The sequence below is a fragment of the Staurois parvus genome, unplaced genomic scaffold (genome assembly GCF_062004578.1).
Source record: "Staurois parvus isolate SC_StPar_1 unplaced genomic scaffold, SC_StPar_1.0 ptg000195l, whole genome shotgun sequence".
Taxonomy (NCBI): Eukaryota; Metazoa; Chordata; class Amphibia; order Anura; family Ranidae; genus Staurois; species Staurois parvus.
The window spans coordinates 6,177,214-6,204,923 of record NW_028317991.1 but is presented as its reverse complement, the minus strand read 5'-3'; the positions used below and the strand labels follow the sequence as shown (position 1 = coordinate 6,204,923).

Sequence of the window (27,710 nt, the reverse complement as noted above, 5' to 3'; positions counted from 1 at the left end):
CATTCTTGGGTGCTGATTTTTAAAGCGGAAGTAAAGTCTGCTGTCGGTTATTGCTGGATAATGATGCCAAAGAACTGTGTTAATGCCATTAGGCTTAGCTCAAGCTGGCGGCAGAGGAGTGGTAAAAACAGGTGGTGGATCCACGTTTTTATACCCCCCCTAGTAGTACCCCATAGCAGCTCCTCAGAATTCACTGTTCTGGAGTCAGAATAGTTCAAAGTGAATTCTTAAAGTGGTTGTAAACCTCTTAAATGAGAAAGGAACAAAGCATACCCTTCCACAGTGTGGACTAGCCCAATCCAAAGCAGCAGGTATGATTTCTGGCTTTTCCCTCTGCCAGTCAGTATACTGGGTGTATGGAAGGGTTTACAACCACTTTAAGCTCTGTTCATACAGCTCTGATCCCAAAGTTGTGCAACTTTGCATTGCAGCGTGATGTGACTTCAATGTGACTTTCATACAACTTTGATGTTTTGCGACTTTGACCAAACATAACAATACAGTGTGACCCATATTATTGAACTTCCAAAACCCTCTGAAGTCGCAGCCAAAGTCACAAAGATAAGACAAAAAAACTGCTTCCTTGCAACTTTTGTGATTTCTGCATTGCGGTCTATGGGACGCATGTCGCAAGGAAGACACAGCAAAGTAGTGCAGGAACCAGTTATTTTTTATTTTTCGCTGCCACTTGAGCCACAGCAATTAAGACGACACCCATTGAAATGAATGTGCTTTGACTTGTCATACAACTTTGTGTGCCGCAAGAGAAGTCGCAGCAGTGTGAACCGGGGCTTAAAGTATAACTAAAGGCAACATTTGTTTTCTGGTTTTGGATAGAATAGAGAGGGATTAGAATACCTGCCAGGTTTTTATTGCTGTCTGTGTTCCCGTTAGGGAGATTCACCCTCTCTATATGTCATGGTTACTGTTATCACCAAAAGTGAAAGAAAATCTCAAATTTTGGTTTGTCCCAATAAGGGAATAGAGGAGAAACTTCCAATGGAGACACTTAGTTTGGTGACAACCAGGGAATCCCTCACTTTGCAGGAATTTTCTCACACTTCCCATTTTGTCTATAGGGAAAGAATTTAAGTGAAATCCCTCCAATGGGACACAAAAAAACTAACGGGTCACAACCCTCCCTTACTAAAAAACCCCCCCCCCAAACTTTTGGCTTTAGTTCTCCTTTAATGGTTATTGGTGATTGCATCCAAAGAAACCCTTTCCTGAAAAGTGGCTATTTCTCATTCTGCAAAGGCTGTTTCTTGGCCGTCACGTTTACGTTCGTGCTTCTGTATTTTGTGCCCCTTGAATCAAACAATCATGAAAATCAAAGTTTATAACTGGATGCTACTAGAGATGTGTTCAAGGTCAATGATTCAAACCTTGATTCATACTCCATTGGTCAGTGTATCAGCCAGACAACCAGCATCTTCAGAAGTGGAGTGGTCTAGGCAGGCACCCATGTGTCCCTCAGGAAACGTTTGCTTTAGGGCTCATTATATCTGTGTTGAGGTGCATTTTTTTTTTTTGTAACGCTAGGCTGGTGAACTGTTATACATCTGGCGTGTTTTGGTGAGTGTTTCCAATGCGGTTGTTTTTTTTTTTTATTTAGAATTTAGAAAGGACAAGGCTAGCAGTCACTGATCAAGGCTTGTTAATACCCGTTTCCAGCACATGATACGTTACCATTGACTTTTATGGGTTTGTTAACACACTAAATAAATCGGGCATGCATTTTTTTTTTTTTTTTTTAATAACTCAATGAGATTTATTATAGGAAACCACAACACATTCAGTGTTGTAAACCTCTGACATGAAATATGAACAAAGTATAACCCTCTGTAGTGTGTACTTGTCTCAATCCAGTGCACTAAGTGTCATTTCTGGCTGTTGCTTTGTTCCTTTTTGCTGTCAGCATGAATCACAAGTTTTCCTGACACCAAGAGAAAAAAAGATGGCAGGGGAAGGAGCTCCAGCACACAGCCTCTGACAGTCTCAGCTCTGTTCCTGTGTGTTGTGTAAAGGAAGGGGGTTGTCCCTTCTCTCCAATCCGCTCCCATAGCTCTCCTCACTGAGCTCTGCAGTGTGTCATTTCAGCTCCTTCCCCCTTTTTTTCCTAACAGACAAGCTTTATAAATTCTCGACTTTGAACGAATGTATAGAAGAGAATATTACAGATAAACAGGTACAACTTATGTAGGAGGATTTGTTAAATCTGTGTATCATCTTAAGCCAGTCATTTCCCTGGTTATATGTAAGGGTTTATAACCACTTTTAAACACAACAGTGTGAATGTGCCCTTAAAGAGACACTGTTACTTTGTGCCCACCCTAATGATACCATTCTAGCAGCCAGCACAAAAAAAAACAAAACTGAGCCGTGACGTCACCCTCTTTGTCATGTGATTGTGCTTGGGCCTAGCAATTATGCACCAGACCTGATAGAGGAGGTCACATGCCTCTCCATGCCCGGAAGCACCAGGTTGTACCCTAGTGGGTAGAGTGATAGTGCATCTTTAAAAATGAAGTCAAAAGCCCATTCACACTTTGAGGTCCAAAGTCGGAATGACAAGTTGCATACAGTGTTTCCCAGTGAGTGCCATTCATATCTGTGCAACTTTGAAGTCGTTCCTGAAATACTTTGGCCTGACTTTCATGCAACTTGAGGACCATAGACTTCAATATAAACCCTCCAAAGTCACATGAAAGTCACACTTGAATGATATACATGTGACTTGTGTGCGACTTTGTAGAGCACAAACAATCATCCTTGGCCAAAGCCAAGTCAAGTCGCACTGTAAAGTCACAATGAAAATCACACAATTTTGAAGTTGCACAAGTGTGAATGGAGCCTAAAGAATACGGTAAGAACTCTCTGCTGTATAATCTGATTTTGAATTGTAATAAGGAGCTATTGGAATCTCTAAGTACAGCTAACAAGGTCACACTGTTGTCTCCTTTCATAGTAATGTCAAAGAATTATTGCATTTTAGGACTTCTCATCCTAAAAAAATGTAGTGTCTTCCCACTTCTACCACAACATCATGCAGACCCACAAAACAACACACACAGTGAACTATGGAGGAGAAAAATAGGAGCTTTACACTTGTTCACTTAACACATGCTGTAGATGGGTGGCCACACACAGAAGCAATGATTCCACTCCGTATATGTGTCGATGGGTGTTAGTGGCACGGTGGGCCAAAATGAGACATTGTCTTTTACAGAAAGGGCTGTCATGTTTATCTGGCATAACATTTTGAGCTTATTCTTATCTATAAATATACATGTGAAATAAAAGTTTGTACTGAGCGGGGGGGACTTGATTCTGCTGTCTGTGCGCAATCTGAGCTTTAGCTATTGTGTTCTATAAACAGCAAAGCAGGTAAAGGAAACCTGTACAAAGGCACACATTCTAAATATTTACTAGTTCCCTGGCTGTCATTCTCTTTCAAATGATTCAGTACTTGGTCACTAAGCCAAAACACGTATGGAGATACGAAGTTCTGACTAAGGCTCCATGCACGCTGGGCGTTTTAATAACGCTGGTAACATTAGCTGTGTAAAGTCACTGAGTTTTTCCGCATTTTTTTTTAGAGGATTTTTTTTACCCCAAAAAAAAAAACATTATTGGTCAAAAAACTGTCCAAAAACGCTGGTTTGCCGCAATTTACCATGATTTAATGCGGTTTACAGCATGTTGCTGCATTTTTCAGCATTAGAGCGTTTTTACAGCTAAAAAACTCTAGAAACCCACTAGTTAAAACGCCCCTGCCAAAAAATTTTGATTCCAGTCTGTGTGCATGGACACATAGGATAACATGCTGGGGGTTACTGGCTGTAGAAAAAAACAGCCGCCATAAAAACGTCCCGTGTGCATGAGGACTAATATGCATGCAAGCTGTTATGACTGATCTCCTAAAGGAGCTGAGAATGGACACTTAGGAAAGCTAAGATGCATCTCTAGGCAAGATTTTTTTTATTTTTTTTGGAGTGTGGAATGGTTAGACTTTGCCAAGTTGTTATTGCTGTCTGTGTCCCCACTGGGTCAATTCACCCCTCTCTCTGTACTGGTGACCACTGTAACTGAGAAAGTGAGAAGAAATCTAAAATCTCCTAGATTGTAAGCTCCAAGGAGCAGGGCCCTCAAACCCCTCGTGTATCGCACTGTATTGTTGTTGTTCTGTCTCATGTATTGTCCCCCTTTGTAATGTACAGCGCTGAGCGAACTATTGGCGCTTTATAAATACTGTATAATAATAATAAAATGGTAGAGTTGTCCCAAAACAAGAGAGGAAGTCTTCCTATGAGGATGCCTGTTCCAGGGACAGCGGTTTACCAGGGGATCTCCCCTCACTTAAGGAGATTTCCTTTAACATTCTCTTGTGTCTCTAGGACAGGAAGAGAATGGAAATGTTTCTAGTTGGTACACAGAAAAAAATGAAAAACTATCCAAATCCCCCCAAAAATGTTCTACCTACACTTTAACACACTGAGTTAACCTCAGTTATCCAATTATGTGAAAAGCAAGCACAGCTATAGATTGAGTAATCTCCTATAGTAAACCGACCTCAATGTCCCAAACCATCAGAAGAATTGATACCAGGCAACTTGCACTATCAGGAGGTCATCAGTGGCAGGTTCCATGTTTCTCCAATAACAAGTATAATTTAAAATGTCCAAAGTCAATACAAAGTTTTACCCCGGGTTCACACTGATGCGGTGCGGAATTTGCAGTGTTTTCTGTGTGAATTGCGCACCGCATCACAATCGCACCCCGTTCATGCGAACCGCTGCGGGTGTGTATGTTAAGTTGAAAACAGCCTGAAAGCGGTCCGCAAAACACGGTGCGATGTGTAGAATCGGATCACATAGGTGTGAATACCCATGCGGTCTGATTATAGTGTGGACCAACAAAAGGGTCCTGCACCTTTTTGGTGCGGTGCGAATAGAGTCATACAAAATGTACGGCTCCAATCGCACCGCACACAAATCGCACGTGATTTTCACAGGAATGCGGTGCGGTTTCTGTGCGGATCACGTGATATACCGCACCGCATATAAGTGAACCCGGGCTTAAAGAGAGGCTAGATCCTCGGCCTGATTTTTACTGCTTTGTCCCACTAGGACCGTATCTCTCTCTCTTTATAGTGACCTTTGCCATCGGGCTCATGGTGAGGGAAAATTTAAATGGGCAATATATACATGACAAAAAATGAACATAATTATATGTACAGAACACTAAACATTCCTTTCTAGTAGCATAAGGTCTTGTTCACATGGGGTGTATGAATCTGTGCTCCGTGTGCGTTCCGTGCATGTTTACATGTGTTCCGTGCATCCCCATGCAGGCAGTCCCATTGGTGTCCCTTGTGGGATGTACGGCCCCTAACGCACAATGGTTGAGTTTAGGACCGTGCACCCGTACAGATGTCAGAATGGGAGCAATGGCTGTGTCTGTGCAGCCTCTGCATCCTAAGTGACATCAATGGGACTGCCTGCATGGTGATGCAGAGAACACCTGTGAGGATAAATGCTGGGCATGCATTGATATGCCCTATGTGAACAAAGCATAAGTCTACGTTCACACCTATTCAGGTTGCATTTGAGGCGTTTCTGCATTGCATTTTGCTGTTTTTTTGCACTTACGGTTTTTTTTTTTTTTTTTAATTTTTCTTGTTGCTAGGCAGATTTTAAACGCAAAACACAGCAAAAACGCAATACATGCTTTTCTGCAGTGTTCCCATTGAAGTCTGTAGAACCATAAATGCAACGCTTTGCGTTCAAAACAGTCTCTGACCCTTTCCAAAAAACACTATAGGTGAAAATGCAGAGATGTAAACCTGTCCCATAGGAAATCATTACATTACATCGATTTTATATAGCGCCAAAGGGTTTGCTCAGCGCTGTACAATAGGGGGGACAATACATGAAACAGTACAGCAACTACAAACAGTACACGAGGGGTTATAGGGCCCTACTCTTTTGAGCTTACAATCTAGGAGGGAGGGGGTAGTGGTACAGGAGGAGATAGCTGTGGGGGATGGAGTGGTAGGAGGAATGAAGGAGAGCAGCAGTTAGGTGAGGGTGGGGTAGGCTTCCCTGAAGAGGTGGGTTTTCAGGGAGCGCCTGAAGGTGAGGAGGGAAGGTGACAGTCTGATGGATTGGGGTAGTGAGTTCCAGAGGATGGGGGAGGACCTGGAGAAGTCTTGCAGACATGCGTGTGAGGAGGAGACCAGGGAGCAAGATAGAAGGAGGTCCTGTGAAGAGCGAAGGGTACGGGTAGGGTAAATCATGTTACATGTACTGTACTGCGTTTCTGCAGAATGCTGCAGAAAACGTTTGGGTGTGGACCTGGGGTGAAACAGATGGGGGATTAGCTATTCACCGTATCAGTTTATTGGTAAGTTTGAATTGTTGACACCTGTGTGATTTGTACCTTGGTGTCATTCTATGAGTTACTCCACTATACTGAACAATTGCTCTGTCCACATTTTGTTAAGGTTCTTAATCTAAAGTTGTTCTAGTTTATATGTCTCTTTTATCACTACTATAATTCCCTCTCTAACCACTGTTTACAGGTGAACCCCTATCTGTTTTTGGGTGGCTGCATTTAAATGTCATTGCAAAGCCAAGAACACCACAAAGGTTTTCTTTTTCCTTTTTTCTGCTATAATTCTACAGTATTTTGAAGAAACCGATATGGTACAGTGGATGTGCCTTGTTACCATAACATACAGGTGTATGGCCTGTTTCACACGGGCTTGAGCTTGTATATGAGCAGTGTAAACTGCAAGCTTTGCAGAGCTTCTAGCAAGCTTTTATAATACCATTCAGCTTCAGTTTGTAAATGCTGAACACAGATCCTAAAGGGAGTGCTGATTGCCACTTTAGGCAAGCTGCTAGCAGACTTCAGCACCTCTGGAAGCTTGCTGAAAGCCTACTGAAGCCTGCTAGCTGCTTGTTTATAGAGGCAATCAACTCTCCCATTAGGATCTGTGTTCAGCATTTACAGACTGCAGTTGAATGGTACTTTAAAAGATTCAACAAAGTTTACTGAAAGCTCTGCTGTGTCAAAGCCTGCTGTTCACACTGCTCTTAAACAAGCCGAAGCCCATGTAAAACAGGCCTTTAGTTGAAGAACTCTATGGCTCCATACACAATAGCATGTTGTTAAAGCTAAAAAAAACATTGATAATAGCGTTTTTTTCTGCTGGCAAATCACTCCCTAAAAATAAAAAAAAAGTTTTTTTTTTCTGCACCTAGAGGCTGAAGTTTGAAGTATACTTCTAGTCTACAATAGTGTGCTTGGACACATAGGATAACCCTATTTGCTTCTAGAGGCAGGAACCCCCCCCCCCCCACACTCACAACTATCTGCTATGAACTAGTGTGCATGGAGCCTATGAGCTTCACAATCCTGTGCAGGGGCAGACGGACAACTCATGGGGCCCCCGGACAATAGGGGATCATGGGGCCCCTGTGTCCTTGCCCAAACTCAAAAAAGCCTATGAAAAAGGTACCAGGGGCATCTTATGGGGCCCCCTACTGACCCCGGGCCCTCAGGCAGTGCCCGAGTTTCTAAATGGTCAGTCCGCCCCGATCCTGTGTTATACCAGGGATAGACTACTGCAACATAATATATCACGACTCGGTAAGTTAGGCCTCATCTGCACTGCAGCTGCTGAATAGATGTTTAGAAGAAGTTGGGCATTTTTTTCCTGAAGCCTGAACTCTCCTCTTTTATCTTTTGTGTCCATGTGCACATAGTCATTTAGAGAAGTTTACAGGCAGCTGAGTTTGCTGGCTAAATGGTTAGCACTTCCGCCTGGCAGTACTAGGGTTGTTGGTTCGAATCCCAACTACGGCATCACCTGCCTGGAGTTTGCATGTTCTCCCTGTGCCTGTGTGGGTTTCCTCTGGGTACTCCGGTTTCCTCCCACACTCCAAAGGCATGCTGGTAGGTTAATTGGCTCCTATCTAAATTGTCCTAGTATGTGTATGTATGAATGTGAGTTAGGGACCTTAGATTGTACACCCCTTCAGGGTTAGGGACTGATGTGAATGTATAATATATTTGTAAAAAGTGCTGCGTAAATTGAAGGCGCTATATAAGTACCTGAAATAAATAAATAAAAATTTCTCTGAAGGCACAAAAACTGTGTTCAGGACAAGAGTCTGCCAGCACATAAAATGCCAAGCGTGCATAGATGTAGCTAAAAAATTAAATATCGGGTCAATTAAATAAACTCCCAAACACCAAATGCTGCTAAACTGGCTTGAAAAAATGCAGCTTAGGTGAGTTTTTAATGCTGATTTTCTCCTGTCAGGAGAGACAGCGTTTACAATAAACCAGTGTGAATGAAGCCCCTAGGGCTTAGGCCCCTTTCACAGGGAAGTTCAGTCTGCAACATAATATATCAGGATCCCTTTGTCAGTTTTTCAGACGGATCCAGACTGAACCACAATGTATGTGTATGGCTGGGCGGATGTAAACGCATGATCATCTGTTTATATCCATCTACAGTTGCAAGAAAAAGTATGTGAACCCCTTGGGATTATGTGGAGTTTTGCATGAATTGGGCATAAAATGTGCTCTGAACGTCATCTAAGTCACAGCAATAGAAGAACACAGTCTGCTGAACATAATACTACACAAACATTAGATGTTTCCATGGTTTAATTGTACATAACACGTTAACATTCACAGTGCAGGGAGGAAAAAATATGTGAACCTTTGGACTTAATAACTGGTTGACCCTCCTTTGGCAGCAATAACCTCAACCAAACGTTTCCTGTAGTTGCAGATCAGACCTGCACAACGATCTGGAGTCATTTTTGGACCACTCCTCTTCACAAAACTGTTTCAGTGTAGCAATATTCTTGAAACCAGTAAACCCAAAACAGGTGTGTGTTTTTTAAGGGCAGGACAGCTGTCAGCAACACATCCAATATCATCACACTGATTGGAGTCAAGGTTGGCTCACTCCTGGCTCCAATTAGCTCTGGGAGAAGTCATTAGGCTAGGGTCTCACATACTTTTTCCTCCCTGCACTGTGAATGTTTACATGTTATGTGCAATTAAACCATGGCAACATCTAATGTTTGTGTAGTATTATGTTCAGCAGACTGTGTTCTTCTATTGTTGTGACTTAGATGACGTTCAGAGCACATTTTATGTCCAATTCATGCAAAACTCCACGTAATCCCAAGGGGTTCACATACTTTTTCTTGCAACTGTACATCCATGTCAGTTGAGGTCTATTTTTTAAAATGAAAAAGCCAATGGAACAAAATGGATGTAGACTGATGTGAACTGATATAAACCGATGTAAATTGAACTGAAATGAACTGTATATAAACTGAACTGAACTGAAGATGGATGTGCAAACTGATGTACACTGAATTGTTCCTTTTTTTAAAAGACTGAAAGGATGACATCCATGTGAAAGGGGCCTTAGTTGTTGTTGTGGAGTCCCATCATGCATAGCGGTTTCTAAAGGCTGCTTACCCTCATACTCCATTATACCGTATACTGTATCACCATCATTATCACATTACAAAGTACACAATTCTTTTCATGATATTTGCTGCCCCAATGGTTGATAGTTGATATAGAACAGCCTGTCTTAACCTTTTAAGCACAGGGGGACACTTAAAATACATTTCAGGTCTCAGGGAACAAAAATCAATTTATTGGTGGTCAGTGGGAGGAATGCCACCCCTACAATGATGGTAAAATGTCACCATTACAGCTAAAACGACTGTTTGTGTCATGCTGCTGACTCTGCCAGTTAGTGTTGGTCCTGGAATAATGAAGGCACCATGAGATGGGAGGTCAAACAGTCACAACGCAAGGAACCCTGACTGAGAATATCGGATCTAGAGAGACACCAGGGCCATTTTTCCTGGAAGGCCGATACATTTTTGGATTGTAGTTGAAACAGGTGTGCCCAGAGGGAATGTGCACTAAGGGATTATATAGAGAATATATTCATTCCATAGCAGTGGTGTCCTGACCTAGAATAGTACACAAGACCCCAGTGTGAATCACTAAGTCTGCCCAGATGTTCAGTGCCGGTGTGTGACCTGGTAACTATATCACTTGAAGCCAGAAATCCGTTGTGGCGCCCAATTGCAGTGCACCTTAGTGTGGTCTTATTAGTATAAACTGTCTACTTCAGCTCTATATAAGGAGAAAACACAAAAATTATTAGTGTATCCTTTGTGGACTTCGTTCTTCATCTGACTTTTTCTTTTTTATTATATACCTAATTCAATATAGGAATGTATTAGGCAGACGGGTTCTTTATTTTACATTACAGCCCTGAGGTTAGTTACTAAGCCCACAACAGTAAAATCAGTCTGTATATGCAGTAAAGCATGCTTGTTATACTCACTGTGGAACCTAAGGTGTTAATTTGCATTGTGTGAAAAGGCTGTTTGATCCTGTCTTCTCTGATCCTCCCCTTCTTCTACTGTCCCCAGTCAGATCCTTGAGGGAAAGCAGCACATGCTCAGTCTGGGGTGTATTGCTAGAGGGTTTTTTTTTTCTTGGGAGAGTGCATGTATTCAGCACAGGGCCAATCAGCACTGTCCAGACAGAGGTCAGGGGTCTTGCAGCCTCATAGGAGAGAATGAAAACTCCATTCTACAAGCTATAACCAGTGCTCAGCTGGACACTGATAGAAGGCACAAGACTGCTCTAACTGCTGATGAGAAAATGTATTTAGCAGTTTATATTTACTACAATGGCATTTCCTTGTTCTGTGTTCTGAGTAAGCTCTGTATTGTATATTAAAGCTATCTATATTGTCCTTCATAGTGTCTCTTTAAAGAGCAACCCCACTTTCATTGAGAAAAAAAACATTCCCCGCTGGGTGATCTGTGAACATTGCAAAGCTTTTCACAAACTTTGTGGCAGATTCCTACCTTTTTGTTAATCTGAAGCAATATCTAATATCCAATATCTGCTTGTCTGTGTCCATGTGCAAAGTGCATGCGAATGGCAGTGATTTTATAATTCTCAGTCAGCTGCTGATCTTTCAGGGTTCTAATGAGGAAAGCGTCTAGGTCTTCATCCCTTTTAGATGTCATTTCCCTCTGGGAGTATCTCACCAAAAATATGAAATTTTTTGTTGCAGGGAATGCCAAAAATATGACTGGTATCTTAGTGCAGACTTCTGGGAAAATCAGGGAGCCAATCACACAAGCAGGAAATGACATATCGGGGTGGTGGGTGTGGGTTGTGTTCTGTACACCATCTCTGTACAGAACGCCCCCCAGGTTGCCATTTTACAGAAAATTGCAGTGCTGCAGATTGAAAATGATAATCATTTACAGTATTTTATTTGCATTTTTTTCCTTCATGAAAGTGGAGTTACCCTTTTAAAATGTCATGTTTTTGATGATGTGATCTATAGAATGGTCATTTGGGGGTTCAGTGTACAATATGCCTTTTATAATGTTCTCCCTCGGCTTTGATCTGGGTGCAGTCAATAGTTGCAGGGATGTAGAAATTTAAAAAAAAACTACTTGTGCAGGGACTAAATCGGAGCACCAATCTACTTGTCCCTCATGACAATCTACTTGTCCAGATAAAAAAAAAAATTACTTTTTAACCAAAACCGTATTTAAATGTGAGGTGCTTTTAGGAATGTCGGGTTTTTAAAAAAACAAAAGGGGCTTTATGGCAACTTAAACATTTAATATTTTTAACATTGATCTCCTCCTCCCCTCCCTGTCTTTCTCCAGCACTGCACCTGGGGACAAGCAGGGATGGGAGAGACCTTGCAGTATAATGAGCACCGATTAGGTGTTCTTCAGGAAAGGGAAGTGTCGGGCTTATCCTTCATCCTTTTTACTGCCAAGGGCCTTTTTTGCGGTTTTTGCACATGTTTAAAAAAATAATTTTGTGCCTGAAGATTACATAAAACCCCTAAAACATTATATATTTTCTGAAAGCAGAGACCCTAGAGAATATAATAGTAGTAGCTCAATTTATGTCACACGATATTATCACAATGGTCTCGGAAATGCAGAATTTCAGTAAAAAATACACTTAATTTTAGGGCACAAAACAGCAATAAATTACCATTTTTTTTTGTAAAATATAAACGATGAGGTTACACTGAGTAAATAGATATCCAACATATCAAACCTTAAATTTTGTGTACGCTTGTGAAATGGCAACAAACTTTGGTACCCTATATTTTCTATAGGTGACGCTTTTAAAGCTCCTTATAGGTCATCAGTTTAGTGTAACAGATGAGGTCTGGTGCTGGAATTATTGCTCTCACTGATGTGCAAGGCAATATGTAACGTGTTTTTCAATTGACGTTTTCATTAGTTATGTCCCCCGGCATGTGCTTTTACATTTGTTTGTATGAGCGTATATGTGGGGGTAGGGGGCCTCAAAATTTTTTTTAGGAGGGGGTTATGTGCTTGGGTGTCAATATAATTTTTTACGATTAAAAACACATTTAAGAAAAAAACTTTTTTTTTTCTTCATCACATAGGGGACAAAGTCCCCTATGTGATGATTTTTGGTGACAGGTTCTCTTAAGTGAGATATCCAGGGTCTAAAAGACCCTCCATGTATCTGCTTGTACTCCACTGGATGTAATGCATCGCACTGCATTACATTCTTTCCCGGGGCCTCCATGGGCAGGAAATATGTCAACGGGGACCCGGAAGTGCCATCACTTACAGGTCAGGACAAGAAGAGGAGGGGCGCAAACGTGTCCGCTCTCCTCCATCCCATCTACACGCTGGCGGCCGTTGAACTGGTCCTGGGCTCCGCTTCCCCATCTATGAGACACAGTGGGCAAACCTCCTTCTATTTCTGAAAGATAGGCTGACATCTTTCCCTTGACACAGTGGGCAAACCTCCTATTTCTGAAAGATAGGCTGACATCTTTCCCTTGACACAGTGGGCAAACCTTCTATTTCTGAAAGATAGGCTGACATCTTTCCCTTGAGGGTCAGCACGCAAATTGCTACCTTGTCAAATGCAAAGAAGTAACAGATATCAGACAAAGTACCTTGTTTAGTAGGACCTGTCCACACCAGTGTGTTGCATTGCAGTGGCGTATGAAAAAAGCGTGCATGCTGCATTTTTGATGCATTGGCCTGCATTTTGTCATTCAAGTCCGTTACAAATGTAATAAAATGCATAAAGACAGACAAGCAATACACATTAAAGAGAAATTCCAGGTAACTAGCGAAACAAATCAGTGAGTTAATAATGCAATTCAGCAATCACTGCAGCTGTACTGAAGTCAGAAAGTCCAAGCAGCTTGTTGTAATCTCTGTATTATCCACTGCAGCCAGCCCGCATGCATCTGGAATTTCACTGGAAATGTACTCCCTAAAGCCTATAATGTGCTATAACAAATCGCATTCAGACTACCAAGGCACGTTTCAGTCTGATCGCTGGCTGAGAGAAACCTTTTACTATTTTTCTCCCTTGCTGAATGACAGCAAGAGCTTGGAGTGGGTGTGTTTGAGAATTACTTTCCTTCATCATAATCTGGTGTTCTCATTTCACCAGAATAAAAGGAATGAGGGAGGACTAGTGCACTACAGCAATGCCTCGATTAAAATACAAAAAATGGACCTGAATTCAAAAAGTGAAGAGGGGGAACATTTAGAACTATGGGCAAAATGTATTTTTTTTTTTTTCTTCCAGTTTTGGATAGAGTGGAGAGAGATTAGAGCCTGTCAGTTAACACTGCTGTCTGTGCCCCCGTTAGGGAGATTCACCCTCATGTCATAGGGACTGTGATCACTGAAAGTTAAAGAAAATTTTAAATTTTGGGTTGTCAAAATAACGGGAATAGAGGGGAAACTTTCCAATGGGGACACTAGTTCTGGTGACCTGGGGGTCCCCAAGCAGTTCTCTTAATTGCAGGGATTTCCTCTCACTTCCTGTTTGGCTATGGGACAGGAAGTGAAGGTAAATCTCCCCAATGGGACAAAGATGACACAAAATAAACTGACAGGGGTTATAACCCTCCCTTACTCTATACAAAATGAAAAAAAAAAGTTTTGCCTATAATTCTACTTTTAATTGTGTCTTTGCAGTACCCTGGACAATGTAACGTTTGTTTTCAGTTGAGAAACAAGTGTACATTCTATGCTTCGAGCCTCATAGCTGTATGTCTTCAGTGAAAGATCATCTAAGGCACTGCTGCCTTTTACTGCTAGTCTCGCCAGATTTGGTGATGTCACTACTGTGCTGCTCACTGTTCTCCTTGCTGGAGAGGAAGCTGTTGCAGAATGTGCCCTGTAAGGATCTCCCTGCTTCTGTTTCATCCATTCAGTGGATCTTTCCTTTTAGATCACTGATCCATAGGGAGCAGTTCTAGCTTGAGGAAACAAAGCCCCTCCACCAAAATGGCCACCTCAGCACCGGCTCAGGGCAGTACTAGGGATACGAAGTCATTAATGTTAGAAATTCAGCTGTAAGGAAACTCCATATTGAAGTTCTGAGTTGCTTGGCTTTGTTTTTGTATGCATCTTAAGGATTAAATTTCAGTTTTGATCAGAGTGCAACTTTAACAGATACCTTTTTTGTGAGACCATAGACTAAAGTATGGGGATGGCATGTCCTTGGTAAACCGTTCCTATGTTTCACTTCTGTTTTTCCAAATGCCGAAATGTGTTTTTTTTTTTTTTTTTTTTTTCTGTTGCTGACTCTTGCAAATCCCAGTTGCTTTTAGCTCTGGTCATGTACACTATATTGCCAAAAGTATTGGGCTGCCTGCCTTTACACACACATGAACAGCTATAACAGCTTCACCTCTTCTGGGAAGGCCGTCCACAAGGTTTAGGAGGGTGTCTATGGGAAGGTTTGACCATTCTTCCAGAAGTGCATTTGTGAGGTCAGGCACTGATGTCGGACGACAAGGCCTGGCTCCGCTTTAATTCATCCCAAAGGTGTTCTATTGGGTTGAGGTCAGGACTCTGTGCAGGCCAGTCAAGTTGCTCCACCCCAAACTGGCTCATCCATGTCTTTATGAACCTTGCTTTGTGCACTGGTGTGCAGTCATGTTGGAACAGGAAGGGGCCATCCCCAAACTGTTCCCACAAAGTTGGGAGCATGAAATTGTCCAAAATGTCTTGGTATGCTGATGCTTTAAGAGTTCCCTTCACCGGAACTAGGGGGCCAAGCCCAACCCCTGAAAAACAACCCCACACCATAATCCCCCTCCACCAAACTTTACACTTGGCACAATGCAGTCAGGCAAGTACCGTTCTCCTGGCAACTGCCAAACCCAGACATGTCCATCGGATTGCCAGACAGAGAAGTGTGATTGGTCACTCCAGAGAACACATCTCCACTGCTCTAGAGTCCAGTGGCGGCGTGCTTTACACCACTGCATCCAACTCTTTGCATTGCACTTGGTGATGTAAAGTTGGATGCAGCTGCTCGGCCATGGAAACCCATTCCATGAAGTTCTCTACACACTGTTGTTGTGCTGATCTGAAGGCCACATGAAGTTTGGAGGTCTTTAGCTATTGACTCTGCAGACAGTTGGTGACTTCTGACCCCGCTCTGTCATGTGACGTGACCTACCACTTGGTGGCTGAGTTGTTGTTGTTCCCAGTTGCTTCCACTTTGTTATAATACCACTAACAGTTGAGCGTGGAATATTTAGTAGCCAGGAAATGTCACGGATGGACTGATTGCACAGGTGACAACCTATCACGGGACCACGCTTGGAGTCACTGAGCTCCTGAGAGCGACCCATTCTTTCACAAATGTTTGAAGAAGCAGTCTGCATGCCTAGGGGCTTGATTGTATACACCTGTGGCCATGGAGGGGATTGGAACACCAGAATGCAATGATTTGGAGGGCTGACCCAGTACTTTTGGCAATATAGTGTATATGACTTGAAATCTGTAGATTAATCCCCATTTTTATGGGCTTGGAATCCTTGAGCAAGAATAAAATCACTTAAAGTAACATTTGCAGTAGAACATGCACACAATGCTCCTAGTACCTTTTTTACCCTATCTGCTGTTTTCATGAAAACCTACCTAGTAACCCAGTCAGACATACAGACTCCACATCATATCCTGCTTTGGGCTGACACCACTGCATTGAAACTGTAAGCATTGTTGTCAGCCCTGCCAATCAAATCCTTGGCTGGACTACATACTGACATTCCCTACTCCACAGTAGCTCAAACCTTAGAAATACAGAATAGCATGTCAGACCAAATCTGGAATGTAAGGGTCTAAGGTCTAACTTTACTTGTTGGAGTGTGTTGCTTTGAAACCACGGCAGAACACCCCCTCTGTCACGTTCAAGTGAATAGGGCCATGCTGCAATCATCCTGCAAACAAATGCATTGAACAGTGGTGTGGGCATTACAGAATTAAAACAGGCAGTGAGGAAGGACAGGTCACCTTATCACTGCCTGTCAAATGCCTCTGAAAAGCAATCAACCGCGGATCTCTTTTCATAGGGGTGACCAGGTCTGCTGCTAGTATAAACTTGGCCATCTAGATGCTGAGAAGCATACTCCTTTGCATTTAGGAAGAATCAAGCAATCACACCAAACGGCATCCTATCAAGCCCTTAGCCCCGCTCACAGTGGGGGGACACACTAGCACTGTAGCCCTCTACAGCCATTTACTTTACAGATGCCCCCTGACAAGATCAATAAACATGAGACATTTCCCCCCTCACATTAGAAACGCTGACTCAAAGAAAAAGTAACATTTGCTCTTCCTGTAATAAACAAAATAATAACATAACTTGGGAAAGTATTTTGCATTGTTTGTTGTTGTGTTTTTTTTTTTTTTCTAATATATTGGTGTTCTGTTGTGCACTAACAACATGTGATGCATAATTTCCCCCCTTCCAGAATGTTTGGTCCCCCTTCCCCCTCCCCCAGTGTACATGACTGGGAACCATTAATTAAATCACAAACACACCATCACACAGCTCAGCTGCAAAACACAGAGAGAACGTATATATATGAATTTTATGTAATTGGAAGAATAGGGGTGAAATATTAACAAAATCTCTTCAAGTATGTGTTATTAAATCCCTTTATTTTCACCTGGGAATTGTGCCAAGTACACACTTCCTGTCCTGGGATCAGTGCAGGGTGACAACACGGTCATTATACTGTATCTATGGAAGAGCAGCATTGTTGCTCCAGATTGATCCCTTCTGATTTGGACTACAGAACACACCTCTTCCTCTACTCATCTCTACAAAGAGGAGGTGTTTTATAGTTTAGAGGTGAACTTGGAGGGGCTTATAACACTTTTTGAGATTTCAGTGTAGCAGTGGCAGAGTGTTTAGGAAGTTAAAAACTCACTTCTATCCGTATTAAAACCTATTTTTTTATTTTGCACTTATTGTGGGGCTGAACTCAAAAAGTTAAAGATTTGCTTTATTAAAGAGGTATTAAACTCAAAAGAAAACATTTATTATATTGCAGCTTACCAATTCGTAGATGTGATGGCTGCATTAGTTTTCTTTTTTTAAGCTTCCATTCTTCTATTTTCATGTGGTGATCTAGCCAGTAAGTCTGTTGTCTTTCAAAAGAACACGCTGTCCTGCTGTATCAGTTTACAGGGATGGGACTAACCCATTTACCACTGGCAGGGGTGCTTATAATCTGATTTTATTTATTTATGTATAAAACGGTTTGCTGTAACTGCTTATGAAGTATTAGCTGGAGTTTTGCTTCGATGTGTTAGTATATCTAAATCTGCTAGTACATCTAACACTCCCTTCCCCCCCAGACTGCTGTCCATAGGTGCCCCCTGTGCTCCTTCATCCAGAGTGGGAGCACTCTAATACAGGAGGTGTGTTACTGACCAGGTGCAAACAGAGGGGAAAAAGTCTTAATAAAAAAAAGAAAACAAATGCAGCCACCACATCTAAGGATTGGTAAGCTGTAATCTATTAAATTTTTGGTTTGGGGTTCAACACCACTTTAAACTCAAAAAAGCAACTTCTACTGCTCTCAGCCTCCCTCAAATTCTTTTTTTTTTTTGTTTTGTTTTTTTGTTGCTGTGACTGACTTCGGTTAGCTTACGTTCACAGTAGCTTTGTCAGCAGGCGTCAGTCAGGCGTTTGGGAAGCGTTAGCACACAGTGCTGTTCACACGGAAGCATTAGCGTCGCTGCAAAACTGAAGTCACATGTCGAGTCAGGAGGAGTTGAAGCCTCCCATTCAAGTCTATGGTGCCGCTCCACAAACACATGGCAGGCATTTGCAGTCCAGTTGCAGAGCATTAATGCCATTTAACTTCATTATAGGAGTTTGTGGTGAGGTTTTAACGCTTGGCAAACGCCTATCAACCTCCTCAAAACTGTGCATAGGGCGTTTGGGGAGCGTTAAAAAAGGCTTCCCAAATGCTTGTCTAATGCCTGTCAAAAGCAATAGGGGCGTTTGGCAAGAGTTAGGCTACGTTCACACTAGCCTTGTGTGCAGGCGGCAGAGAGGCGTTTGGGAAGCGTTTTTACCGCTTCCCAAACGCCTCTGCCAATTCTGCACATTACAGCACATGGTGCTGTTCTAACAGGAGCGTTTGCGTCGCGGCAAAACGGACGCCTCTGGTCGAGTCAGGAGGCTTTGGAGCCTCCTATTCTCGTCTATGGTGCCGCTCCGCAAACGCCCAGCCGGCGTTTGCGGTGCGGTTGCGGGGTGTTTGCGGAGCGGTAACACCACTCAAATGCATTATAGGCGTTTGTGGGGCGTTATTAACGCTTGGCAAACGCCTAGCAACCGCCGCTAAACCGCGCATGCGGCGTTTGCGGAGCGTTTGCCGAGCGTTAAAAACGCTCCGCAAACACCGGACCAACGCTTGCCAAACGCTATAGGGGCGTTTGGCAAGCATTGGCAAAACAGCCTAGTGTGAACGAGCCCTTAGAAATGAAGTAGGAACGTAGCCGCCCTCTGTGTAGGAATGTAGCCGCCCTCTGTGTAGGAAGGTAGCCGCCCTCTGTGTAGGAAGGTAGCCGCCCTCTGTGTAGGAAGGTAGCCGCCCTCTGTGTAGGAAGGTAGCCGCCCTCTGTGTAGGAAGGTAGCCGCCCTCTGTGTAGGAAGGTAGCCGCCCTCTGTGTAGGAAGGTAGCCGCCCTCTGTGTAGGAAGGTAGCCGCCCTCTGTGTAGGAAGGTAGCCGCCCTCTGTAGGAAGGTAGCCGCCCTCTGTGTAGGAAGGTAGCCGCCCTCTGTGTAGGAAGGTAGCCGCCCTCTGTGTAGGAAGGTAGCCGCCCTCTGTGTAGGAAGGTAGCCGCCCTCTGTGTAGGAAGGTAGCCGCCCTCTGTGTAGGAAGGTAGCCGCCCTCTGTGTAGGAAGGTAGCCGCCCTCTGTGTAGGAAGGTAGCCGCCCTCTGTGTAGGAAGGTAGCCACCCACTCTTGCTGGCTCCTGGGATGGACTATGGGATTTGCAGTGTGCATAGAGCTGTGTACATGATCACAACTAACGTGCACTGCTTACTCCGAACACACAAGTGAGGGGGGAAAGGAGAGGTTCTGGAGCTCACAGAGGATGTTGCAAGGCGGCAGAAGCACACAATAAGAAATGATTTCATACAATAGATTACAGGGCCACTAACTGGTGAAGTGTGTGAGTTATTTATGTATGTTTTCTTCAATATTGTGTAGTGTCACTTTAAGAAATAATGAAAGAACGTCAGAACAATCTACTCTCTATGGGGCAGCTTTTTATGAGGACCCCCCCCCCCCCCAATAATTCCTGGCCAGTACAGAAAGGGGGCTGCAGCTATCCTCCAGCCTGTCCCTGCCTTGTCCCGGTCCATCAGCCTGCACAGTATTGTAGGAATCGTTCCCTAAGCTGTTCTTTCTGCTGGAAACGGCTCTCTGCCATCATCATCAGCAGCAGCAGCATTGCGTACTTTGTGGATCTTCTCACAGCAGGGGTTGCAGCAAACACTGACACCGACATAGCTGCCTGCACTGTCCTCTGAGAAACCCTGAATGATTACATTGTTTGCCAAGGACCTTGCCTAATAGAAAGCATGTTGCTATGTGCACACATATCCTGTATCCCATAGCAACCAATCAGAGGCTTGCTTTCATTTTCTAGCCTGTAATAGGCCGTGGCCATTCTGATTGGCTGCCGTGGGTGACAACACATTATGCATATTGTATGTTGTTAAGAGAAGCTCGGCGTAGGCATTGGCAAGCGGCAGAACTCCATATCGCTGTGATTAGTCTTGTACCCATAGATGTTAATTCAGAAGGGCCAGTTTAGCAGATTCTGGGGTTTGTTTTTTTCTGAATGCGCAGATTTTACCAGCAAACATTCAGTATGTTTCTTATTGCATTCTCAGAGCAGCTTTATTTTTCTGGCTGCATTTGCTACGTCAAAGAGGGGATCTGATACCCTCTAATGTACAATACGTCAATATAGAAGCGGTCTAATGAGCATTTACCTACAAGTGACAAGGGGGACATTCATTAGATGTGAGGAGATCCATTCACCACCTTCCTAGAAAAGGGGTCTGCCCAGTAAAGGTGGTCACCTTTCAGTTCTCCGGGTGATGGTCGGCAGCATGATACATTTTAAATGTGGACAGCATGGCTTCCTTTACAATAAATTCTCCATTTCTCTAGTTATAATTAGCAGGATTATACAGTGATTGGTCCAGGGGATGACAGCCATTAATGAGGTGCAGACGGGATTCCTCCCCTCCCCCACTGTGCTGATAAATTGCTGCTTCACTGGGGTTTTATTTGCCTTCTGCTGGATCAACAGTATTGCACAGGAACTGCACTTGTGATTGTACATAGAGTTCCCAATTCCTGCCTTGAAAACCTGATCTATGTGAATAAGGAGTTAATCTGAGTTAATGTGTTTAGGAGGAGATCAGGTTCACTCTATAAGTATATACTTCGCTTAGTGAGGTGACTCTTCATGAACGTTCACTTTGCAAATTTATTTTAATTTATTATTTATTTCAGGTACTTATATAGCACTGTCAATTTACACAGCGCTTTACATACATATTGTACATTCACATCAGTCCCTAACCCTCAAGGGGTGTACAATCTAAGGTCCCTAACTCACATTCATACATACACATACTAGGGGCAATTTAGACAGGAGCCAATTAACCTACCAGCATGTCATTGGAGTGTGGGAGGAAACCGGAGTACCCAGAGGAAACCTATGCAAGGCCAGTCATGTGCAAGGGAAGAAAAAAAGATTTTAGCTCACACGATTGGATGATTGAAATTGGTGCATTCACTCAGTGAAATGTTACTGTGCAAAATTAAGGAGTCCACAATACTTAGGTCTGCTTCAACGGTCCAATGCCAACAACGTCCTTCACTGGTGCCAGCATCTTCTCCCCAGCTTCTTCCGGGTGCTGGTCTTCATCAGTTTTATGCGAGATGACGTCACTCCCATGCATGCTCAGGAGTGCAATCATCCTGGCACACAGGCATTGTGCTAGAATGTAAGCTGAGCTGTATATGTGGGCAGCACAGTGGCTAAATGGTTAGCACTTCTGCCTGGCAATACTAGGGTTGTTGGTTCGAATCCCAACCACGGCATCACTGTTATGCCCAGCCAGGCACTATCACTTACGATTCCGGTAGTAAGCTCTATATGGTGTTCTACCAGGGTGCCCTGTTCCCATGCCCTATTCTACCTAGGCCTCACCCACAGATGGTATTATAGGACACTGGCTCCATCCATGATATCCATGGGCAGCACAGTGGCTAAATGGTTAGCACTTCAGCCTGGCAGTACTAGGGTCGTTGGTTCGAATCCCAACCACGGCATCACCTGCCTGGAGTTTGCATGTTCTCCCTGTGCCTGCGTGGGTTTCCTCTGGGATACTCTGGTTTCCTCCCACACTCCAAAGACATGCTGGTAGGTTAATTGGCTCCTGTCTAAATTGCCCCTAGTATGTGTATGTATGAATGTTAGTTAGGGACCATAGATTGTACGCCCCTTGAGGGTTAGGGACTGATGTGAATGTACTATACATAGGTAAAGCGCTGAGTAAATTGACGGGGCTATATAAGTACCTGAAATAAATAATAAATATGTGCAGATCAGTGTACAGTCTACAGAAGACTGCAAGCAGGCCGGTACGTTTTACTGCAGACGAGACAGTGTGTGTCTATTCTGCAATAAAGATCCTGCATGCTCCTTCTTTCTTACCCTACCATCTTACCTGCCTGGATTCCACCACATGTGTAAGGGCTCATGTATACACCATTATCAGATCAGTTTGTGCTTTGTATTCCTCCATATGTCTGTATCTGCATGATAGTTGTTTGGTCAACGCATCTGAATAAAGCCATGTGCATTACTGGTCCTAGTTGGTGGTATAATGTGCCGTTCTAAGTGTAACATGAATAAAACACTCGTGGTGGGGTCATTAGTAGTGTAGATCCCTGCATTTGTATTTTTAAAGCTGAGCTTAAGACAGATATAAAAGACACAAATGAAATCAGCGCTGTATTCAATAATACACTGCCTGTATTTACAAAATGCTGGTAATGATGGAAGTACCTGAAATTGTCTTGGTATCCGCTTCTTGTAGCCATTGTACAGCGGAGCTCAAAAAGGGTGAGGGAGAAGCAGCACAAGGAGCTAATCTGGTGTGCTACAGAACAAAGCTGATAGGAGAAGACAGCTGAGCAATCGATGAGTTCATAATTTTGCTGCTTCTTTTTTCACTGCCCCATCACAGTCTGGGGAAGGCATGATACCTGTAAAGGTTACTTCAAGTGTAAATTCACCTTTTCACAAAAAATCAAAAGGTGAACGAACATCCTACACCTTTTCCACCATTACATAGGGCTGGGTCAGAGTAATTCTGATTGGTCACATGCTGCCATGTGACTACTTTGACCAATTGGAATAACTCTGATCTGTCCTGGAAACTCTAAGAAAAGATGGGAAGAAGAGCAGGGCTTTCAAATCCCTGGACCACTCTTATCAGCTGGCTGGGCAGTGATAGCTGAGCATTCAGAGAGGTAAGTATAGAAATGGGGGATGGGGTTGGATTGGAGGGGGAATTGGGTGGGTAGGATGTTGGTTGTTGGCTTTTCTTTTTTTGTCAAAATGGTGAATTTAAATCAAAATTCCTGCTATGGCAACTTTTACAGAGTTACATTAGTCCGATATAGGTATGTATGTGCCATGCCTGAGGCAACCCTATGGAAGCTGGAAATCACTGTAGTAGTTGCTGCTTGCTTCTGGCTTTAGCGGCTGCCCTATTACTCGCTGAGCACAGGAGGTCGCCCTCTTGGTATGGGCACCATTCAGAGAACACTACATTTTATTCAATGAATGCAAAGTGTTCACTAATTGGACAAGGAGATGCCTACTACAGTGATTTCCATTTTCCACGGGGATCCCACAGATATGGTACATACATATTTACATTGGTCCAAGCTGAACCAATGTACCTATGTAAAAAAACATGGCTTTAACTGCCAGACAAGACTGCTGTGTAGAAGAGCTGTGTAAATATCTGGACAGGATGGAAAGAATTACAGCTCCTTTTGCAGGTAAAACCGTTCGCTGTGTGTTCTATTTGCGTTTAGTTGGTTTAATGGAGTTCAGCTTTAATATTGACTATTGAAAGTTGTGATTGTTTGCAAATGGCAGCAATGTCAGAATTAGCTGCAGTCTGTCTTGGATAGTCCGAGGAAGACTCTGCTATTCACAGTATCTCCTTATACCAACGGTGAAACGACTTTATAGACCTGTTGGATGATAATTCCGGTTTATAATCGTTTCCTGTTAAATTTTGATTATGCAATTGTTTTGTATCAAACTAAAAAGAGTAAGTTACCATAGACCTATATGGAGATATGATTTCAGATGTGCTCCTATAGACAATGTATACATTTTTAGCAGTAATACATATTCTGTGTCTAGTTTGCATGTTGTTGTTTTGAAATATCAGATGGAATAAACTGTTCCTGTCAGAAGCTGCTGTTCCCCATTAAATATATTATGTCTTATAGTGCCATCTAGCGGCCTTTTTGCAAACTGCAGTCGCATCAGGTATTCAAGCAGATTTACACTTAAAAGATGAATAAGTCCGCTTTATGTAATTAATGTTTTTACACAGTACTGGTGGTTTTTTTTTTTCAGCCAAAATAGAATTACTGGTTCATTACCAGTATAGTGATCATGTTGAGTTAAACTTTTAGCTTTTATTAGCTCTGTAAAACTTAGAGAATGCAATATATGCTTGTTTATTAGTGATGACATTTTCCCTCTTTTTTTTTGTTATTATTATTATTATTATACAGGGTTTATATAGCACCAACAGTTTGCTTAGCGCTTAACAATATAAGGGAGACAATACAGCAACAATACAGTTCAACACAAGAGGGAAAGGAGGGCCTGATCCTGGGAGCTTACAATCTAGTAATCTGTTCGCTTATCCAATTTCTGTTGGTAGTTCACTTAAAAACTGGACTTTCCCCTTCAATACACAATATTCAGCGTACAGCACAGTACAGGTGTACACTTGCATCCTGTTTCCTTAGCTGGCTGTGGTTAACAGGTATCATCTGCACACTTTATTCCATGTTGTCAGCTATGCATTATACAGCACTGTGCAGTGTTTACGTTTAACCTGTGATTTACAACTTGAGGCAGCATTTTCTATATTTCTGTTGGAATTTTGATTGTATGTTGACATATTGGAAATATTGTATTTGGCAGGTTTCTTCTTTCACATTTCTTGGGTGTAAGTAGGGTTATAACTGTGCCCAAAGAAATCCGCTACAGAAGTAACCATTATTTATTCTTAATGAAAGTATTTGGTTTATATATGCAATATTTGAATAGTGTGCATGTTTTCCCCATCACAGCTATGACAGAAGTAACACCCCCTCTGTGTACAGTTACTGTATATAAATAAAAAATGTTTCAATATGTGTACTAATAACATTTTACAAACAAGAAATAAAGACATTTCTATCCATAATTTGAGCTCATAATATTTCCTCCCCCACGTACCCCTTCCCCTTACTTCTCTCATAGATTACAAGCACGAACGAGTAGGGCCTTAGGTTTACTGAACAGCTTGTTCTTCTGTTATACTCTTAATGACACTTGGTTGTTTCTTTTAAGCAATCTCCTAGAACATTTACTAAATATCCTAAATGTTATGAAAAGAAACTATACTGCTATCAGTGGGCACGCATTTTGAGTAATTCTTAAAAAAAAAAAAAAGGGCTGTGACTGCAATACTCACCTTTTCACCACAAGATTCACTACAGTTTAAAATATAGAACCGCAAGCAAAGAAACATGCAATGTCTGACCAAACATAACTTTTTGTCATTCTAACACAATGCGTGCACTTGCTGAAAATACCCCAAGTTTAATGTATTTTTTAGACAGTACGGAATAGTAGTTGGCTGGACTCAAGGTGAAAAAAAACCAACAAATTGTTGATGAAAATTTGCTAACATTTTTTAAAATTATTTTTGTTTTCACTTTTACAGGAGGAGAGACTTCAGCATGCAAACCGTCATCTGTTCGGCTTGCACCCTCATTTTCATTCCATGCTGCCGGTCTACAGATGGCTGGGCAAATGCCGCACTCTCATCAGCAGTACAGTGACCGGCGTCAGCAGAACCTAAATGACCAACAAGTACCTGCCTTACCTTACAATGACCAGATTCAGCAACCGTTGCCTAACCAGGTGAGATATCTGTGCCCTGATGTGAAGGAATTTCCTGTGCTATAGTGGGCCCTTCTGCATTGTTGCACCTGCTCATCTTTCTCCATTGTCACTGTATATGATTCAGATAATCTGCTCCTGTCATCTCGTATGCAGGATTTCTCCCATGTTATTTTTAAAGTGATGCCCCACAGAATGTGCCAAATATCCTGCTGCAATTTGGTGTGCCCTGTGTTTTTTATTAGCCCTCAGTCACACTTGACCTGGCCCAAAGCGTTTATGTACAGCTCAATGTACATTCTCAATAAAATTGTGAACAGGCAGGAAAGTATCCTTTATTGCGGATATCTGCAATAAAAAGCTTGCCTGTTCCCCAATGTACATTTTATATGTCAAGTTCTACTTTAACATGTTAAAGCTTATATTAGGTTTTGTGATTGGATTTAGATGTACTTTAACAGTTTTTGTAAACCTCTGACAAGAAATATCAACAAAGCACATGCCCCTATAGTGTGTAGTTGTCTTAATCCAGAGCACTAAGTGTCATTCCTGTCTGCTGCTTCATTCCTCTGAATCACTTCTGACAAGTTTGAGCTCCAGCACACAGCCTGTGATTGATATCCTCAGCTCTGTTCCTTTGTGCTGTGTGAAGGGGGGGGGGGGTGTCCCTTCTCTTCCCTTCTCTTCCCTTCCCTTCCCTCCAGTGAGCTTCTCTTCTCTGAGTGTAACTTCACCTCCTCACCCCTTCTTTCTGGAAGCTCACACAAGCTCTATAAATTCTGCACTTGAAATGGATTTAGAGGAGAGAGGGCAGAAGATAAACAGGTACAACTTATGTAGGAGGAAGCCAGTCGCTTCACTTGGTGTATGTAAGGGTTTACAAACACATTGAAAAGCATCAAACATTTTATTGTGAATTTAAAGTATTGGAAGGTTTATTTAATTCCTCTGGGTAGAGTTGTATCTTAATATCTTCTACCAATGCCCTTTTGGTAAGTGCAGTCTAATGTTTAAGTGTTACATTTAACAAATCTCCTTTATCTTTTTGCAGCGGCGGATGCCCCAAACTTTTCGTGATCCGACTACAGCACCTTTAAGGAAACTGTCAGTTGACTTGATCAAAACATACAAACATATTAATGAGGTGAGGAACTCATTCACAGTACTGTAGAGCCTGTGCAGGAAATGCATTCACAGTACTGTAGAGCCTGTGCAGGAAATGTATTCACAGTACTGTAGAGCCTGTGCAGGAAATGTATTCACAGTACTGTAGAGCCTGTGCAGGAAATGTATTCACAGTACTGTAGAGCCTGTGCAGGAAATGTATTCACAGTACTGTAGAGCCTGTGCAGGAAATGCATTCACAGTACTGTAGAGCCTGTGCAGGAAATGTATTCACAGTACTGTAGAGCCTGTGCAGGAAATGTATTCACAGTACTGTAGAGCCTGTGCAGGAAATGTATTCACAGTACTGTAGAGCCTGTGCAGGAAATGCATTCACAGTACTGTAGAGCCTGTGCAGGAAATGCATTCACAGTACTGTAGAGCCTGTGCAGGAAATGTATTCACAGTACTGTAGAGCCTGTGCAGGAAATGCAGTGTGCCTTTTTTGTCTTTCACATGAGAGATTGCCATGTATCTTGTTCATCACTCCCTTCCTGGCTACGGTTTGTTTGCATATTTTTGACAGTCCTGCCTGATGAGAGAGATTTTTTTCGAAGACTGCCACAGGCTGTCCTTTTAAAAGGATAAGCTCACCTTTGGGAACATGTTATATGTTACACCTATTTTTAGGGTGGAATATGTAACATATTCCCACACCTGCAGCTGCTTCCCGGCCACCTTCCCTGTGACAGCGAGCCAGGGATCTTCTCCCCAACACCTGCAGTCACTATTTGAAAAGCGCGCGGATGTGCGTGCTTCTGCCCACATGGCCATTTCATTCTTTCAGAATTTGTGAATGAATGAACTACAAGTACCGACAGCCTTTGGGGCTGATGGATTGTAATTTTCAATTAACTACCAGGGTACTGTTGAGAGCACCG

The 27,710-nt window shown here is 42.6% G+C and overlaps 1 protein-coding gene across 1 annotated transcript in view; it reads left to right on the top strand.

Annotated features, from left to right (window-relative positions):
- Positions 1-27,710, top strand: part of DYRK1A (dual specificity tyrosine phosphorylation regulated kinase 1A) — a 164,573-nt gene that overhangs the window by 109,870 nt on the left and 26,993 nt on the right. Inside the window, exons 3-4 of the mRNA XM_089677909.1 lie at positions 25,487-25,686; positions 26,717-26,809. Of these exons, the coding sequence (XP_089534035.1) occupies positions 25,487-25,686; positions 26,717-26,809 (293 nt within the window). The remainder of the gene's footprint in view (positions 1-25,486; positions 25,687-26,716; positions 26,810-27,710) is intronic.